Source organism: Argiope bruennichi, chromosome 4 (assembly GCF_947563725.1).
Source record: "Argiope bruennichi chromosome 4, qqArgBrue1.1, whole genome shotgun sequence".
Taxonomy (NCBI): domain Eukaryota; kingdom Metazoa; phylum Arthropoda; class Arachnida; order Araneae; family Araneidae; genus Argiope; species Argiope bruennichi.
Window position 1 is genome coordinate 59,706,245 of NC_079154.1, and position 19,063 is coordinate 59,725,307.

General features: G+C 29.8%; 1 protein-coding gene across 1 annotated transcript in view; it reads left to right on the forward strand.

Annotated features, from left to right (window-relative positions):
* LOC129966616 (paired mesoderm homeobox protein 2B-like) overlaps positions 1-18,639 on the forward strand; it is a 98,899-nt gene extending 80,260 nt beyond the window's left edge. The window contains exons 3-4 of the mRNA XM_056081115.1: positions 8,726-8,978; positions 17,307-18,639. Coding sequence (XP_055937090.1) covers positions 8,726-8,978; positions 17,307-17,497 — 444 coding nt within the window. The 3' untranslated portion in view covers positions 17,498-18,639. The remainder of the gene's footprint in view (positions 1-8,725; positions 8,979-17,306) is intronic.
* Positions 18,640-19,063: the final 424 nt, after the last annotated feature.

A 19,063-nucleotide genomic window follows, 5' to 3' on the forward strand; every position in this document is an offset into this window, starting at 1 on the left:
TAATATATAATATAATTATATAACAACCAAATATATGTTGCGAAATTAGGAAAGGGGAATTCCAAATAAGTTTCATACATATAAGAGAAAGGCTGAAATTGAGGGTCTTTGTTTATCCGAAATCTTTAATATTAATTAATTCGATTCAAATAAGGGTTTATGGTTCTGAAATGTTTTAAGGAGTTGAATATAAAGATTTAAAAAATGCATGACGCAAAATGATATATATATTTATTTTTCGTTTTATTTCATTTTATTTATATATTTATAAAACATATAAACGCAGATGAAACCTCAGAGACTAGCATTAATTTTTTTTCACATTTTTTACCCGCAATTTTCGTTTACGTCAATTAATTATGTTAATATTAATTAAATGTTACGCAGAATATATTAAAAAGCTGCAAACATTTTTTTTTTTTCGATTTTCAATATTAACTTTTGGAAGTTAAATTTTTTATTGATATTTCAAAGTTTAATTTTTAATGAAATAAATTCTTCAGGAAAATAATGATATTTGGAGATTTTCAATAATCACAGACATAAAATAATATGCATACAAATAAATGTTTGCGAATCAAAATGAATTTTACGTAATACCTGTTAAAAATTTCATGTCTTTCAAAAATGATTAAAAATAACTACGTCTTTTGTAAAAGACAGACAAATAGATGAGACATAGATAATTATAAACAGGGTAAAAAGAAATCAGATACAAAATTTTCATTACAAGTTACATTCTTCACTATTTTTTTCTTCACAATTTTTATTATATTATTATTTCTTTTGGAAATATAATTTTGGAATGAATTTTACGGAATCAATGAATAAATTAAAGTTTGAATCATTTATTTTATTTTAGTATTATCTAATTAGATGCTTTTTCTGTTTCAGGTATTATCGTTTTTATATAACTAAGACTTTATAGAATACTTAATGTGTTTACTATTTCAGTGTAATTTTAATAACAAATTATAACATTTGTGAATAACAGCTCATGATTTTTAAAATGTGTTAATTCTGCACATGCATATATCTAGGATTTTCTAACAATATACCATCTCAGATTAACTCCCTTAACTGTTTACATCTAATAAAATACATCTTCTATTTTGGTTAATATTTTCTTATTTTGATTCAAATGTAAATCATTGAATACTTAACTTTTCTATGAATTCGAAGTAATTTTAATATTGAATTATAATCGTTATGAATGGTTTATTTTTTGCTTACAACTATCAAAATTCGATAAATCGATGCACGTATGGCACTCAGGAAAAACAGTTAAGAGGTTAATTATAGTCGACAAAACACAGAAGTTTGATTTTCTTTGACGAGCACTAATATTTAAAAAAATAAAACAAAGAATCTTGATTTTCAATCATTAAATAATTCATTACAAACTTTTTAATACTAATATATATATTTTTTAAATTTATGAATAGTTTTTTACATTTTTCTCCTCATGTTTCGTAAAAGAGTGATTGAATAGTTTAGAATCTTAGTTTAAATATTATTTTATTTAAACTCTTAAGCAATAAATTCCGTTCTTTGGCTGTATATAATTAGAAAAAAAACTTTAAATTGTTGAAGGATTTATTAATTATATCCCAAGGAAAGAAATCATTGCAGATGTTTTAGCCTATTAATATATGATGATTTAGAATTCCATGAATTTTGAATTTTATTTTAAGCATAAGCCATGAATTTGATTCCCATGAATTTTGTTTAAAGCATAAGCATCTAGAATCCGGATTTTTTTTCTTTGGAAAAGTATTTCATCTATGGTCATATCCTTTCAGATCCTTTTCGACATCAATGTTTCGAAATAGTTATGGTTTTAAATTTTACTTAATTTATTGTGCAAGGGTTTTTTAACCTCCTGTATTTTTTCTGCAAATGATACATGACATGATTTTAATATAAATGACTACTTATGGTTACTTACTAATTTATTGGTAACGGAAGCCAGTCATTATAAAATAACAATAATTTTCACCTCTATGTCATTCTTTAACACCAACCGCCAATTTATTGTAATATCTGTTTAAAAACAAAATCCTAGAACTATTTACGAATTCACGTATTTTTTGTGCCGGCGTCCTGGCATAGGGGTAACGCGTCTTCCCCGTGATCTGGGGATTCCTGGGTTCGTGTCCCGGTTTGGGCATGGTTGTTCTTCCGTTGTTCTATCTGCGAGATGTGTGAATGTGCCCTCCTGTAAAAAGGGGTTGTGCAAGTGAATGAGTGATGCGTGAGTAGCCAAGTCGTACTCTTGGTCCTAGTTGGCGCTACTAAAAAAACAAGAGACGCTCCCCCACCGGCTTAAAATCGCTGTCTTCGTAACAACGGGCTTGTCCATGGCAAGTGCTATAAGAAACAGCAACGTATTTTTTTGTACCTGAATGCATGCCTAGTAGTCACCGCTTTAATTATTCTCATCCTAAGGAAGGTGCAGTGGTGGATTTCTAACTAGGTGCACTAAGCAGCCGTTTATTACCACTAGCTAAAAAGTAGCCGCAAGCAAGTCGCATAATTTTTTTTTCCTAATTGGCAAATAAATAATTTTATAAAGAATACAAATTCTATCAATGATAAAATATTAATTTAACATTAACATATTATCAAGCATAATTGGTCCACCTGTATGTTTATGGTCTATTTATTTTCAATACATTCACTTAGTTGTTAGAATGTCTTAAAATCGAATATCTGCTTCAATAATAATCTTTACAAATGTGGATAATCGGGCAATCTGGAATCATAATAGATAAATAAATTAAAAAACAAAACATATAGTTATTTACAAAGTTAAAATATATTCTGAATTTATAATTATTAATCATTAACATGTTAAAAAGGAACTGAAATATTAAACTAAATTTATCATCTTAAAAGAGGAAGTCTGATAAGGAGTACTGCCTGTAATCTCAAAATTCTTAAAGCTGATTCTGCAAGTGTGTAATTGGACAGAAACACGGCGGAGAGCCTCTCCAATATTTCTCACTTTATAATAATAATAATAATTGTTATTATTATGATAAATAAATGCGAAAAAATATGGAAAACCTCTTGAATACATATCTTTGAAAACAAAACTAATATTTCAAATATATGAAAGTAATAAATCAACCAACAATGGAGAGCGGTAATGGGAGGAATAAAAACATAAAACATTCATATCCAATATTAAAGTTATTTTATATTTTGATTCTGAATTCTCTTTTTAATCATTCTTTTGAACTATGAAATTACTTCATTTTTCAGCAATTCATAAAAAAATTAACATTTTGAGAAACAAAATTTAACATTTTTTGAATAACTTGAATTTGAAAAAAAAAGTCTTTAACATGTTCACAATTTATGTATTGAACTATGGTTTTCATTATGTTAATATCTGATCAAAATTAAATATAAAATATTAACTGCAAAATATACGTTCATTTATCGCTGATACTTTATAATTTCACGATCTAGAATTCAATGGCTTGAAAAATTAATTATAGATTTCAAGTGCAAAAATATTTTTTACTGTGAAGTGTTACATTTTTTTAATTCTCCTTATCACTTGGTCCATTTTGTTTCTTACGCCTCTTGTTCCAATAATACCAACTAAGATCAGAACGCTCCGGTATAGTTTAATTTACAACAACTATTTTAAATTTTATTTCGTCCGTCTTAATTTTTGCATTTTCCGTAATTTTATCAATAAAATATAGATACAGAAGAATGCGATCTATATCTTAAATTCTTTCAAAGTCATTTGAAGAAAAGCATATATTCTCTTTGTTTAAGTCATTCAAAGTTTAGTCATTACTATCCATCTTTTCCTTTTTTTCAAACATAAGTTAAAGCTTTTTTTAATTGACTTAAGTCATTGATTAAGTCATTAATGATTTTGAACCAAAGCTACTGCAATGTGAATAAATGGATTAACCCTTCTTTGCATGATTTTTTTGTGAAATAAATCAAGGTAATATAATTCATGCTTTAGATTAAAGGAAAAAATGTTTAAAAAATCCTAGTATAAATATATAATATAAAATGATTAAAAAACAGTATAATGAAAATAACCATCATTGTACAAATTTGCATGTTAAGCTCAATACAAAATTTTCAATGTCCCTCTCTTCTAAATTTATCCACTTTTTATCGCTTTTATTAGCAAAAAAAAAAAAAAAAAAAAAAAAAAAATATCAGATTAGTTATAAAAAATATTTAAGAAATCGCATGTTTCTTCCAACCACAACAAGCAGCAGAATGACAAGTTCAAACCCGTTATAATGATTGTGACATTTGAGTTTTTTTATAGCTACGTTCCTTATTACTCAATAGTCGTGAAAAAAGCTGCCAGCAACAACCAACTTACAGTACATCTGTTTTGAGAACAATTTTTTTTTCACTAAATGTTATGATGGAAATTTCCGTCATCATGCAAAAAAGGGTTAAATTTATTTCTCAATATATACTTTAATTGGAATTTTATGCTTTTACATTAAACGCTTTAAAATGATAAAGTTTTTCATTTTATGTGAATAAACATTAAAAATTTTTTAACTGAGAGGGAGAATAAAATCTGTAATGCAAAATATCGGTGTACAATTTATTAAATGGTGGGTTTCCTCCCTACAAAATATTGTTTTTAATATTATCTTGCAGAATAAGGACGCAGCAAACCGAAATTTAATAATTTTCAGAATAACAAAAACATTTTTACTAATTTCATATCAATCATTTGACGACTTTTATAATCTTTCACATACCTGTATAAATTAGGAGTTACCAACCAGTAAGATAGTAGGAGTTGAAGTAGAATCTCCTATGCGAGTTTTTATATAAAAAAAAAAGGAAAAAAAAGGGGGACTTTAAAGGAAGACAAATAAAAATGCTTTTGCACTTGAACAAACAGAAGTCCCTAGAAGTTTTGATCCGAAGCTTGAAAGAAATAAGAAGAAAGCGAACCACAAATAATATTACATAGCCACAATGCCGCTTTAGTGGCTTTAGACTTTTTCCCAAGAGGGTTTGTCAAATCTAGATGCTGTTCTGAAAACTCAACAATGTTATCATTTGTACATATATAATAAAAAAAATTTCATAGATCACATGGAAAAAGATGCAAAGCTTCTTTTTCTTTTCTTTTTTTCTTCAAATAAGATAACTTCTAACTTCTACTTTATATGGGTAACTTCTAGTTTATATAGGTTTGCGAAAGATTATAGATGTTGTCAAATGATTAATATAAAATCAGCAAAAATAATTTTGTCATTCTAGAAATTATTAAATTTCATTTACTGCGTCATTATCTGCAAGACAGGTATTAAAAATAATATTTTGTAGGAAAATAAAAACCCGTAGTGTAATAAACTGTACATCAAAATTTTACATTGCAGGTTTTATTCTGCTGTTCAGCTAAAAAGTTATGAATGTTTATGGGCATAAAATGAAAAAATACATTGAATTTGTTCATAATAAGAATAAGAAATAGAGACTGATAATAAAATTAATGTGAAACTAAAATAATGGAGACTAAGAATCTAACAATTTTCAAATAAAATTTTTAAAAAAATAATCATGGTTTTAAATTTTTTTTTGAGTTGTCTACATTTAACTAATTTTGTCTATTTTATATTTTAAAAAAATTATTTGCTGAAGAATTTTAAGAAGAAAAATATGATTTAAATAAAGAATTTTTCCATTTTGAAATAAAAATTCTTTTTTATCCTTCTGTGTGGAACTTGAACAATTGTTATACCGTTTACAATCAGTGATAAATCACAATTAAGCGAATGGATTAAGGTTTTAATTCAGTACATATCTCCCTTCTTGTAAGAGCAATATTTCTTTGAATAGCACTGGCAAAGAGCATTTAAAGTAATATTCAAACTTTACCTCTTATAATCCATCTGAAAACTCCAGCTGTGCGCAGTAGCGATCCATAAACAACTCCTGAAAGAATTTCTCATTCTTTGATATATTCTTCATTTCCGATTCTACTACTTCCCACGAGTTCTCCTTATTACTATCACCAACGAAAATGGTCTCAACAGTATCCAGTTCTATGAATTCTCTATGTTCCATTCTCAAACTATTTGATCCCAAACAGTTGAGGTGATTTTCAATTTTTAAGATTGACGGAAAAACATGAAGATGAAAACTGACATGTTGAGGGTTACTATCCACCCACCATGACCTCAGAGGGGTGGTGGGGAGGGGAGGAACTAGACACTACAACCATGTGTGATGGATCTATTTGTACCTAAGCGTTCCACTTAAGCACTGGAAAAAAGAACAGGAAAAAATTAGCAACAAGAAAGGAACAAAGGACGAAAAGCAGATTCCTAATTGAAAGTCCGTCGTCCCCCCCCCTCCCCTTTCTGTATACCCTGGGGCTGATCCACCCTCTTCCCCCCACTGGGGCATGGGGGAACGCCCCCCTAAACTCCGAAACCCAATGTTGACTCGTCCCTTAATTGGGACTAATGATATTAAGTTAATTCGATAAGACCCGGGGACGGCCTCGAGGGGTAAGACGTAGCCAATCGGGGGAAACCAGCATAAAAGGAACGCAGGGAGGGTGGGTGAACTGAGTTCCAGACGATCAAGGGGGGGGGGGGAAATTTAGAAGTCGGTGTACAAACTTTTAGTCATCGTTTGGTCGCTATCACGTGTGCAGGCAGATGCTGCCGGCTGTGTGCCTTGATGACCAAAACAAAGGCAACATTTCTCACACACAGTGGTATAAACAGCGGAGCATTGCCGGAGGCTAACCATCAACAGGAAGTTTCGAGATTTAGTTCCTCCCATTTAAATGTTTCTGTTTCATCGTGGAATAATTAACATCTATACCCCTCTTTCGAAAAGGGCTCTCGAGTCAATTCCCCAAATCCAGTAGAAAATGTTTTAGTTCAAGTCGTTTAAATGTATGGTGGTAGAATTCCAAGGCCATACACGATTTAACGTCGAACAGAGGATTTGTTTCGTTGTTTCTGCAATTAAGATGTGTAGCTGTGCTCATCTGACTATAGAAAATGAAGTATTTAAACGAAATGGTCTCTGATATTTGTGCGAGAAAATGTGTAGAGAATATTTGATAGGGTTTGTTAAGTCGCTGGAGATATTTTAATGGGAATGTTTCTGGATGTAATGAATTCCCAGTTTGACAACTTCGAATTTCATGTCATTACATAAAAGCGGTTTAAATTCACTCATTCTATGGAGTTTATTTTAACCCAGACGAAGGCAACTCTTTACATTTAACTAGGAAACTTTAACAACAATTCATCTTATTGAATCATCCATTGTAAGTCAGCTCACTAACAGGCCAGCCTAGAAAATTTATCAAATGATATTTAAGTTAACGCTTGAAAATGAAGCAACATAAATTAAATTGCCAAATATATCATTCTATGCTTTACACATTCTTATAGATTTTTTCTTTAAAATTTTAAATATATTTGGGCTGAAATCGAATTTTGATTCTGTAAGGTCATTAAAAATATAATTAATAGTAATTGATTGTATTAATATTAGTAATTTTTCAGGATATTACGAAATTTATGTAAAGAGGAAATAGAACACAAATCCTCTTTATCATGCAATAATTATGTTCTTTTGACTCATAATATTCTGATTAAGTTCTTTTTACTGACAAGATGAAACAGCAACGCATTATTGTTCCCTTATTCTTCATGATTGTAATAATAAAAAAATTTTTTTTTGACTGCCATAATTCAAGATTGAAAAAAAAAAAAAATGCAACAAACTTTATTGTTATTTGAATGTAAACTGCGAATTATCTGAATGTTTATTGCTATCTTAGAATTAAATAAAAACAGATACCTCGAATATTTTCAATTTATCTTAATACTTTGAAACAATTTATATTTAACAGAAAGGAAAAAGTTTACATTAAGAATTACAAATTGTTATAGATTATTAAATTAAATTGAAAGGAATAATAGTGATTCTTCATGTGCTTACCATCTATGAAAGTTATAAAAAATAATTATTTTATAATGTCATTGCCACTGTTTCATTATCAAAGATATATCATTTGTAGATAAATTCTTTCTTAATGAAAAGTTTCTATGAATTATTTTAAATAGAATGTTCTGAATCCTCCATGAATGTCCGCATCATACCGAAGATGAGACAAAACAGATTTAAATTTTTAAAATTCATTTATCATAGAAGGAATATAAATCAAATCCTTAATCCATATATGGAAAAAACGTCAGTATTTACGAAAAACAAAGTTACATCTAAAGTTAAGCAATTTATTTCTGGAGATACGTTGAATGGAAGAAGCTTACCAAAGTATAGTTTTTAATTCAATTTCTTATCAATAATAATAAATATCGTGTATAAATATTTGAGAATTCCGAACAGAAAGCATCATTGCTTTTGGGTATCAGAATAAAGAATTCATATTTGATAAATTTTCTTCATATTGAATGCATTGTGAACTGTGATAAATATTAGTGCTAAAAGAAAAAGTTTTTTACCATTTAAAACATCAGTTTTAAGAACATTTAGACGAACATTTTTTTAATTACATTTATCCAAATAATAGTAAGCCCAACAGCTTTAAATATAAAACGAAATCTAAAATATTTGATAAATTTTTAAAATCCTGAGTATTTTTTTGTAAGGTGCATTTGTTTATTTAATTCTCTAATAAAATCTTACTGATTTCTCATAATCTTCTTCCGATATCGTGCAGGTTTGGTTTCAGAACCGACGTGCAAAGTTCCGCAAACAGGAGCGACTGAACCAGCAGAAGCAGGCCCAGCAGAGCAGCTCTCAACCCAGCAGCAGCTCAGCTTCAAGCACCACGTCCTCATCCACCAATAACTGCACGGACAGCACGGTGACCACCATGAAAGAAGGCAGCGGGTCTTCGGCCTGCATCGGAAGCAAGGACACCAAGCCACCCGTCCTCACCGCCATCAACACAGACACGAAAACAGTCAATGGTATGTGAGCCACCAAATCTCTTTATTTCTTTTTATATATAGACAAAAACAAAACCTACGAAATTTGTTTTTAATAATGAAACATCAATTAACAAAACCTATATAAAATTTTCTTAACAAAATGAATATGAAGTTATTTAACAAAAATTTTAAACCAAACAATTTATTATGCCCGTACCCAATTAATTATGCCTAATTTGATTGATGAAATAATCGAATCGTTGTTTGTAATGAAAATGTTACGACTGTTTTTGAGATCTTTTTAATGAGATCTTAAAAAAGAACGGAATCGCCTGTTAATGGAACAAAGAATGTTTTCTTGCTAATTTGATTAACTTAATCTGTTGAGAGATAAAAAGTCAACTCAGCGTGGACATCACTTAAATATAAATTCTAACTGTTTGTGGACCATTTGCGTCATCTACCCCTTTCAAACAATTTATCTTTTTAATATATATATTTTTTTATAATCGATAAATTATGTATCCAATTGCACATGACAGCAAACATCTTAAAAGAACATTAATTGCACTTAGTATTTATGCAAGTGGTGTTCTTTCAAAATGCAATGTTGAATAACTATCTGATCAAAAGTATCATAGAATTTTGTCAACTAAAATGACTTTTTTATTGCCTTTACATGAGGCAACATAAAACTAAGCTTTTAAAACAATATATGTGATCTCAAATAAATAATTAGTAGTTCTTTGCCATTCGTAAGATAATGTAGGACACAAGTTATAAAAATAAGTATATTTCATATTGATAATGACTTCTTCATTTTTATGGCAACTTGCAAAATTGCATTTCTGCATCGATCGTAGGGTTAAAATTCACCACAGTAATTCGCTGTATAAGCTCTAGATTTTAACTCTTTAAAGTTTATTGATCAAGGCCGAATATATATATATATATATATATATATATATATATATATATATATATATATATATATATATATATATATATATATATATATACTGATCTTATTTTTAATCATTATATAAACAATTTTTAGAAAATTATTAAAATTTTTAAAATTTTTAGACATGATTTAATTATTTTAATACAAAGTTTGCCAAAGCGACTGATTTGTGTGTTAGTCAACCAGTTTCTGAAAAGATTGAGGCACCCTGATTAGTTGGTGAATTTGCATGAAAAATATTATAAGAATAATATTCTGAAATTTAAACAGCTTTTGATTTTAATTTGAATGAGTTTGAAAGTTTTGATTCTTGAAAATCAAATGGAAGCTTTCAATTACGCCTTCAAGTTGGAAGTGCCACCCAAAAATAATTTCGAAATATGAAGTCCTTCAAAATTTTCCTTTAGGTAGTTGCCTATTTTTTTCTATTTGATAATCCGGCTCTGCTCTTAATTCACTCTATACTATTAGTTATCATAACTAAAGTGCATTATTATTGCAGCTTCATAATGAATTATCATTAATCATAGTAAATTATGATGCAAAAGAAAAAGAATTAAATCGCTAACCAAATATTGCATAATCAGTCCATTGTCTTAGGCCGTTACTGATGCTACGTTTTATTATTTATTTTTAATATCGTGATAATTTTGTGCATGCAGTTTTTCAAAAAAATTCAATATATTACCAGTTTAGAAACATAAAATAGGCCACATAAATTTGATTTTGTTGACCGTTCCCCATTCATACTGCAGAAAATGTAAATGATGTCACAACACTCCACAATTACAAGCAATGTACAGTGAGATATTAGATAGCATCCATTATTACAATTATCAAATATTTGTAACAATGCATGAATTGCTTAATTATTTCGATTTCAGTTTAAATAGAAATCGTCAGATGATAATTTATATGAAAACGAAAATGAACGTAATAACTCCAAGACAAAGTAACTTTGTTTAAATTAAAAGCTAATATTATCGTTTGCATTTTTCTTTAATTTGATTCGTAATGCTTCACATTAGACACAGTTATTATTAATTAACACTAGCAGGATTAAACAAAAAAAAATGAAATACTGAAGATAATAATCCAATTAGAACCGATTTCATGAAAGAAAAACGAAGCCATACGAACACTTCTTAAAGAAAGATGATTAATTTATTCTCTAAACAAAAAGGAAACATTCTATTGAAACTTCTCAGTATGTTTAAAATCATAACAACCAGGAATCTCACTAAACTCTACAATTTGCAAGTAAGCCAACAGGGGAAGCAGGGGAGGAGGAGAAAGAGACTAAACGAGAACTCATGTTTTGTAATCTTAAATTGGCGAAACTCGTAATATTCGCCGCATTTATTCTCTCTTCTTCCACAGTCACGTAGACGCGAGTGAGAGCTTATTGATTGCGGCATATCGAACACTTTCTTGGTAATCAGAACAACGTTCCGAGCCCTTGGCGGGAAGTTTGCAGAGCCCCAGTGGAACGCGTCTTTAGTATGCCATCTCTCTTGCCAGGGGCGCTTAATCAGGATCTGACCCGGAAGGGTGCCGCCCCTGCTAATAACGAACTCGAAGGATTGCTCAGCCTGGAGTTAGTTACAAGATCGGGTATCATTTTTTTGAGCTGAGCCATTTTTGCTGCGCCTGAAAATGTGAAAGTTTGCGTCTGTCGTTTATTTCGAACTGATTCATTTTTCTGGAGAAGCGAGAATAAACAATGTCTTTTATGAAAGTGCACTTTCATCTGGCTAAATAAATTTGTCCGGAACAGCAAGTGCGACATTTAATGTTCATTATTATTCTATAGTCTTTATTTTGATAAAGTAAATGGTAAAATTTATTTTTTTCAGATTAAAAAATCTTTTACTGCCTTTTAAATTTAAAAGTTCAAGGAAATAAAAACATAAAAAGCAGTTTCGCATGATAGATTCGATGTATAGTTAAATTTATTCCGTATCCTCTCTTGTTACAATATTTGATTTCAGATCTTAATTTCCAGAATTAATGTCAATGAACTTGCTAATATGTTACAACTTTTTCAAAAATACTATTGCAAGCAAACACACACACACACACACACACACTCGCGCGTTAATAAAGATTTTAACATAATTAAGATACATTTCACTATGTTGCATCCATAAAAATATATTCATAATATTACTGTAAATGTAACAGGAATAAGAATAATTAGCATCATTTTACAAATTAGAATTTATTTTATAACATTCTTTTTTGAAAACTTCTGGATTATTTTATTTCAGATCAAAGTTAAGCAATATTCAGTAATATTAATAAAAAAAAGATTCACAGTTGTTATGGATAATCATAAAAAATGGTATTAGGCTTTTTTACAACACAATGAATGGTCTTTATAATTGAAGTCACAGTTTTAAATGATCATAAAAGAAAACAAATTTTGGAAAAATGCTATCAAGTAACAGTTTATAGAAGAATATCGAATCTTATCCTCTCACCCGCTTCCAATAAAAAAATTAGAAACAAATTTAAAAGGGCATTTTTACAAGCAACGAAGCCGTATGCAATATTGTAACGAACATTGACTATGGGACATCTCGTGGACCATTTTTATCTAAATTGGAATGTTAGCATTTATAACTGCAATCCCCAAATAATGACTTTAGATGAATGCAATTGAAATGAGTAGGTAATATATGGAACTTGTAGGGTTCATATCCTGCAGTTCTGAACGCTGACATTACTATTTTGGTAAGAATAGGCTTCATCTAATCCCTCAAGATGTTCCATGGTCAATATAAGTTTACAATATTGCATAAAACCCCATTTCCCAAAAGTGTCGAGTGGTGTGCGGAAAATAAAGTCCCTTGTTCTCCTGTAAACAACTATTTCCAATTTTGTTAATGTTCTGTCCAATAGTTTTCCTCTTATGGCTGTTTCAAAATGGAATTGAATTATAAAAATACTCTATTATAATATATAATATAGGGTCTTTATAATTCATATTTATAATACAAGGTACTGTAATTCAATAATTTATATCCTTATAATTATAAAGACCTTGTATTTGAAAGGGCATTTAACTTGTAATACATTAAAGGCCGTTTCAAACTCTAATTTTGAAAATTATTGCCTATCTTAGAGAAGTAAAAAAATATGTTGCTGAACCACAAAAATGAGGCACTGTACTGCTTTTTAAATGGCTAATAATTTCTTTTGTCTTGAGTATTGACTTTATTAAAAAACTTATAAATAAAGCAATTAAATATTTTTAGGAAATAATTTATTTAGAGTGGAAACAACTTCTTAAAAATAAAATCTGTCTTAAATAATAAATTATTTAATTAATAGCAGGACACAGATTTTTGAATTGTAGTATTCTAAATTTTGATAAACTAAGTAGATCGACTGCCACAACACCAAAAACAACTTTTTTATGGTGTTTAGTGGCTTCTTCTTGAGTGTTGGCAAAAATAGATTTTTTTTTTTGGAAATTAATTATAGAAATAGTAATAGAGTTTGATATCTCATAGATTATCTTGTGTTAAAATCTGAAATTGTGGTATTATCAGCTGCGATTTTCACTATTTCAATAAAATTGCTGTTATCTATAGATAGTTTTTTTTTTGCTCCTGAAATTATAGTTTGGAGAGAAGGAATTCTATTAAGATCGGCTGCTACTGACTTCTCAAATGTACAAAAAAAAATCAACCATCTTATGAATGTTATATACAAAGTTCCTATTAAAATATTTCTTGGTCTTTTCTCATTTGTGGAAAGCTTACTATGTCATGGTAAATATAGATTAAAATATTTAGCACTGTTTATGTAATCAGACAAATATCAAAGTACACTTTATTTTCTAAATATTATTATACACTTCACAGCGCAAAAGATCTTCGCAAAAGTGACTCCATTTAATAGTGTTTTTCAGCATCGAACTATTTCAGTTTTTATGAGAGGAAACTTAAAAATAGTAGAGGGAAAATAGAACGAAAACACATTTTGTGCCAAATAACCATAATCGAATAGAATATCCCCTATAAAGCTTCAATAAAAGAAAGCTTCTTTTGTCCTTTTCCGACCAAAATACTTTAAAATCTTATTTAATTCTGAAAGATAAATCCCCTTATTTCTTTCTCTCTTTTTCCATCCCACTCTCTTTTTATCTATAGGACTGTAAAGAACCAGAAAAGACATATAGAGAAATAAAATGAAAAAACAACGGCAGAAATAGAGGAATCCATCGCTGGTGCGCCATTTACTTTTGGTTAAGTCGTGTAAGTCTTGTGCCCCAACAGCAACCCAAACAAGGCTGGAGCAGCAAAGCGAATTCCTCGCCACCATAAATTGCAGGAGTCAATACGATTTAGAGCCAGGCATTCGGCCTTTTCATCAACACTCCGACAGCCCCTTAGTATATGGGCACGCAGTTTGGACTCTGCGCCCTTGCCCATTCCTGGGGCGCACCAGCAAGAGGGGAGTCTGGGGGTGGGAGGAGCAGAGATAGAGAGAGGAAAGGGAGCTGCAGAAGTCATGCTTCCATTATCCCGCTTTCTACTGACGCTAACTGAAACAAATGGGGCACACCAAAAACCATTTACGGAATTGCCTCGACCCATCTGGTATCACGTGGACGTTGTCTTCAGCCCCTTCCATCCACGTGCCAGCCAGATCTTTCACCTGAGACCCCCAGCGTTGTGTCACACGCCCCTGCTTATTTCTTTTCTTCTTGTGTCTTTCTTCTTTTTTCCTTTTGGACTAGGTCCGGCGATGTCCAAGACTGCTTGCTGGAGGGAAAGGACTATGGTGGATACTCATTGTAATTAGGCTGATGGCGTTTTTTGTTGGTCGTTGTTTTTCCTTCTTTTTGTGCTCGGTCGTTGATGCTGTTATTGTCCTGGTGGTACGCTTTTGTTGTTGTCTTAATGTTTTAGTTATGGCTGTACTAGAGTTGTCCCCAACGTGCTGAGAGCTAAATTGGCTTTCAGATAAAGTAGCTTTCTACTTAAGGTTCTTCTAACTTTTGTTCTGCTTTTCTTTTTTCTTTCTCTTTTTTATCATTCATTTTCCCGATCCGGTAATGTTAATTTAGAAAATGATTACTAAGTTTATTCTAGAGTTTTCTTTCCTTCCTTCTTTCTTTTTTTGAAAAAATTTCAAAAGAAGTTTTACTGCTCAATTTTAGCTCATATTTTTTTCTTCGTATTCAATTATGTTATTGGACCTTTCGCAAGAAAATAATAAAAATAGCAGGATTTGTTTAATACTTATGATAGTGACAATCCAGACATTTGATAGCTAATTGAGAAGACGACCGTATGAGAAAAATAAATAATCTCTATTTTTGTTAACGAAATGTGAAATATCGCAGGAGCTATGGAAAGTGAAGAATGTTCTTTTTGCGAACATAATTCTACATTTATAAGTCAAAAGACCCAAACTTCATTAATGTGATCAAGTTCTTCGAATTGTTCAGTTCAAAATACCTTTCAATAACATACAAATTCAGTGTTCATTCAAAAAATAAAGTAAAACAAAAATATACAAATGTTTGGAAACTTGATATTAATAATATTTAACATTTACAACAAAAGTTTGTTCTTAAATTGAAAATTTGTTAAAAAAGTTGTGATGGATATTCCTTCAAATGAATTTTTCTATATTTCTTGTTAATATAAAATTTTCCTTTTAAATTCTTGGTACGAATTTTATTTCTAGAACTGAAGATATTTTTCATATCAGTTCTAACTCAATTACAAAAAATTAATGAGCCGATTAGTATTATACTCTTTGTCTAAAATAAAATGCAATGCTTTTGTTTCCTAGAATTTGTTAAAAATTTTATGTCAAAGAATTCCTTCTATTTATCTACATTTTCAAAATCTGCACTAAAGACTAGATATTGACTGTGTTTAACTTCAAATAAATTTCATTTTGCATATACTTGATATTCGTAATTCCTTCAAAAAAGCGATTTAAATTTAAAATTTGAGATAGCCTTTTAGTCATCTTATTTTCGTTGTTTTATTGTTGCTTCTGTTTATTGTGTACTTGGATCTTCGAAATGAATTCAGTTTATATGGCGTCACGATCACAAAATAAATGTCACTATCAGTATCATCAGACTTCAAGTTGCCCTGCATGGCGTTTTGACTCCCTCGCCCCCTCCCCTTTTTTTTTTACCTTCATGAAAAATGCGCCAGCAATTCCAAAATTAAATGCATTCCAAAAATAAAATGCATTTTATTTGTAAGTTATGAGCAAATTAATAAAGAGTTAATTGGCTCGAACATACATCCAGAATGCATTAGAGAATAGTAAGTATTAATATTCAACGTACTGAATACAATATTTAATATCTTAAAGAGCTTTGTTTACAAATTACAAACAAAGAATCATAAAATGAAATCAGAAAGTAAAATTTGATTGCGCATATGTAAAAGAATATGACAGAAATATATGAAGGGAATCTCCCTTTAGCTTTCACCAATGGGAAGAAAACACGTGTTTAAACATCGGTAAAACATTGAAATAGTTTGAATTTCGTTAAAACAATGGAAAATATTGTTGCAAATATTAGGTAAAAGCGTTATGTATGTATATATAATCAACGAAGAGAATGCAGCGATTTAGCTTAGTTTTTATTTAATAAAAATTTCAAAAAATCGGCCCCGAGATGCACATTCCCAAGTATATTTGTGTCAAATTTGAAAGTTGTTGGTATTAATAGCTACACATGCGCATACATTCGTTTTTATTATTCGCAGAGATTTAGGTATGTTATGTAATAAATATAAAATATAAATTGAACAAAATAAAATTAATTTCATTTCAAATTATTCTTTTGTATATCCATTTTTCAGAGCTGCCTAACCATTATCATTACGTAATATCAATTTTGAAACGCTTAATAGATACTGAGATATACTGTATTTGGATTCACAAACTGTTTCTTGCAGTTATGAGGAAATCTGCAATATATCTTGAAATTGTGTTATGCAAATTTTGTTCTATACAAAAATCGGATTCGATCGATGTCCTTTATTATCGTCGTTGATGCCGTTTATTTGCTCAGCTGATAAAAATAATAACGTTTTTCTGTATTATATTTATATCTAAAATGTTAATCATCAGCTAAAATAAATTCAATTTGTAGAAGAACAATTGAATGAGAAACTTAGTATCCCGATAAAGTGATTGTACTGTGCATACAGATGACATCTCAATAAAATCATCTTTTCTGTGCATGCTTTATAAAAAGTTTTTAAATATGTGAAATCCTTGAGCCTTCATATTACGCCACTGAACTTCTTCAAAAAGGAGGGGGGGGGAGAGTCTCTAAAAGTCCTTTATTTTGTTAAATAAAAATGATTAGCAATTTTTTTTCGATTAAAAATCTGAATTTCGTTTTGTAGGCAAGATATCTCCCTCTGTGAAATGGAGCACCTCGCACTGCCCTCAACAGAAGCCGGCCGTCGCGGCGATCAGCCCCTTGACGTCACTGGCCACGTCATGTCCGACTTCATCATTTCCGGGAGTTCTGGGTTCTGTTCCTTATCCTCTGTCGTCCATCGACACCAAGCCGGCTCTAGCCTCCATGTTCTGATTCTGAGAGGACAATACTTTTCTTGTGTCATCTAAACAACAAATACGTGCTGTCGTCCAACCTCAAAGACCAATTTCACAAAAAGAAAACCTCTTCACTTGTCTCCAATAAGTAACACTTAATGATTGTGAAGCTTCCGTAAATAATTGTTTCAGCAATGAAGTTTAAGTTTTAATTTAATATTACATTTTAAATTTTCTGATCGAAAAAAAAAAAGAGATAGAAATCGATTTCATGAAAAAATAGTAATTACTATGATAAATTTATTTGATATCAACACGTTCCGTAGGGACCCTAGACAAAATTCGGTACCCTTTTTTCCTTAATCGAGCTTCAAAATCATCTATTTTTTATTGATTTCAATTTAGTCTCTTAGTAGACAACTTTTTTCGACAGGCAATAATGATAAAATATTTAATTGAAGATGACTTCCAGAGTTCCAAGTTTCAGTTACTTGCAAGTAGAAAAATAAAATGAAATTTGTAAAAACAAATTAGTAAAAGTTATACATTTTTTAAAACTCATTCTAAATGTTTAAATACAAAATTTATCACGGTTGCCGACTTGTGAGTCAGTCGGCTAATAACAGAAAGAAAGGAAAAAAAAATACTGATAAGCAAACGATTTTGAACACAGTAAAATGAAAATTATAGGAATAATATTAAAAAATTTAAGCAATATTTTATTTCAAATTGAATACATTCAAGTACTTGACCATAAAAAAACAACAAATAGGAACACAAAAATACCGAAAAAAATTCTCAGGGTCTTGGGATTCTCTAATGTTTGCAGAGCTTCTAGGCAGTTGCTTACTTTAAAGATGCGTTAGCAGAAAAAAACATGCCAAGTTGATTTTGAAAATTACAAATCATCGCATGTTCTAATATCATGAGTAATGAATAAAAAAATATCTTTAAAAAAATCACAATGCGTATATATCTGAGAAGATTTAACACTTTTTCAAAGACATTTTAACTGAAGATATTTGAATAAATCAAATCACTTTTGTATGGTCATGGGATTCCGATTCTAAGCAAAAATATGCGCAGATTGTAATGGTTTTAAAATGAATAGCTTTTTAACGTTTAGTTTAAGAATTATTAAATATTTGTAATAAATATTTTAAAAATACGAAAAATAAAAATTTTATTGTGAGAGTTACATTGACGTTTAAAATTCATATTTAAAGTTTTCTACTGGATTAAGTTCTAAGTAATCCATTTTCAGATTGATGCTTTTTTATTTACTAACGTTTTAATCTTAGCCTATTTGGCGTGTTTAAAATTTGATAGTAATACAAATAATTTTAAGAAATCATAGTTAATTAATGCAATGAAAACACTGAAATGCTAATAAAGGCATGCACGCATCATAAATCAAATTCCAATGCTTTATATCATAATGTAATAATAATATTGTATTATTAGCATCACCAAAAAATGTATTGATGTCCTTTATAAAAATGATAAAAGGTAAGAAGATTTTAAGTTAGATGAAATATTTCTTTAAACTGTGGTGGTAACTTCATAAGCCAGATAACAACCTCCGGAAAGGAGTGTACACTTT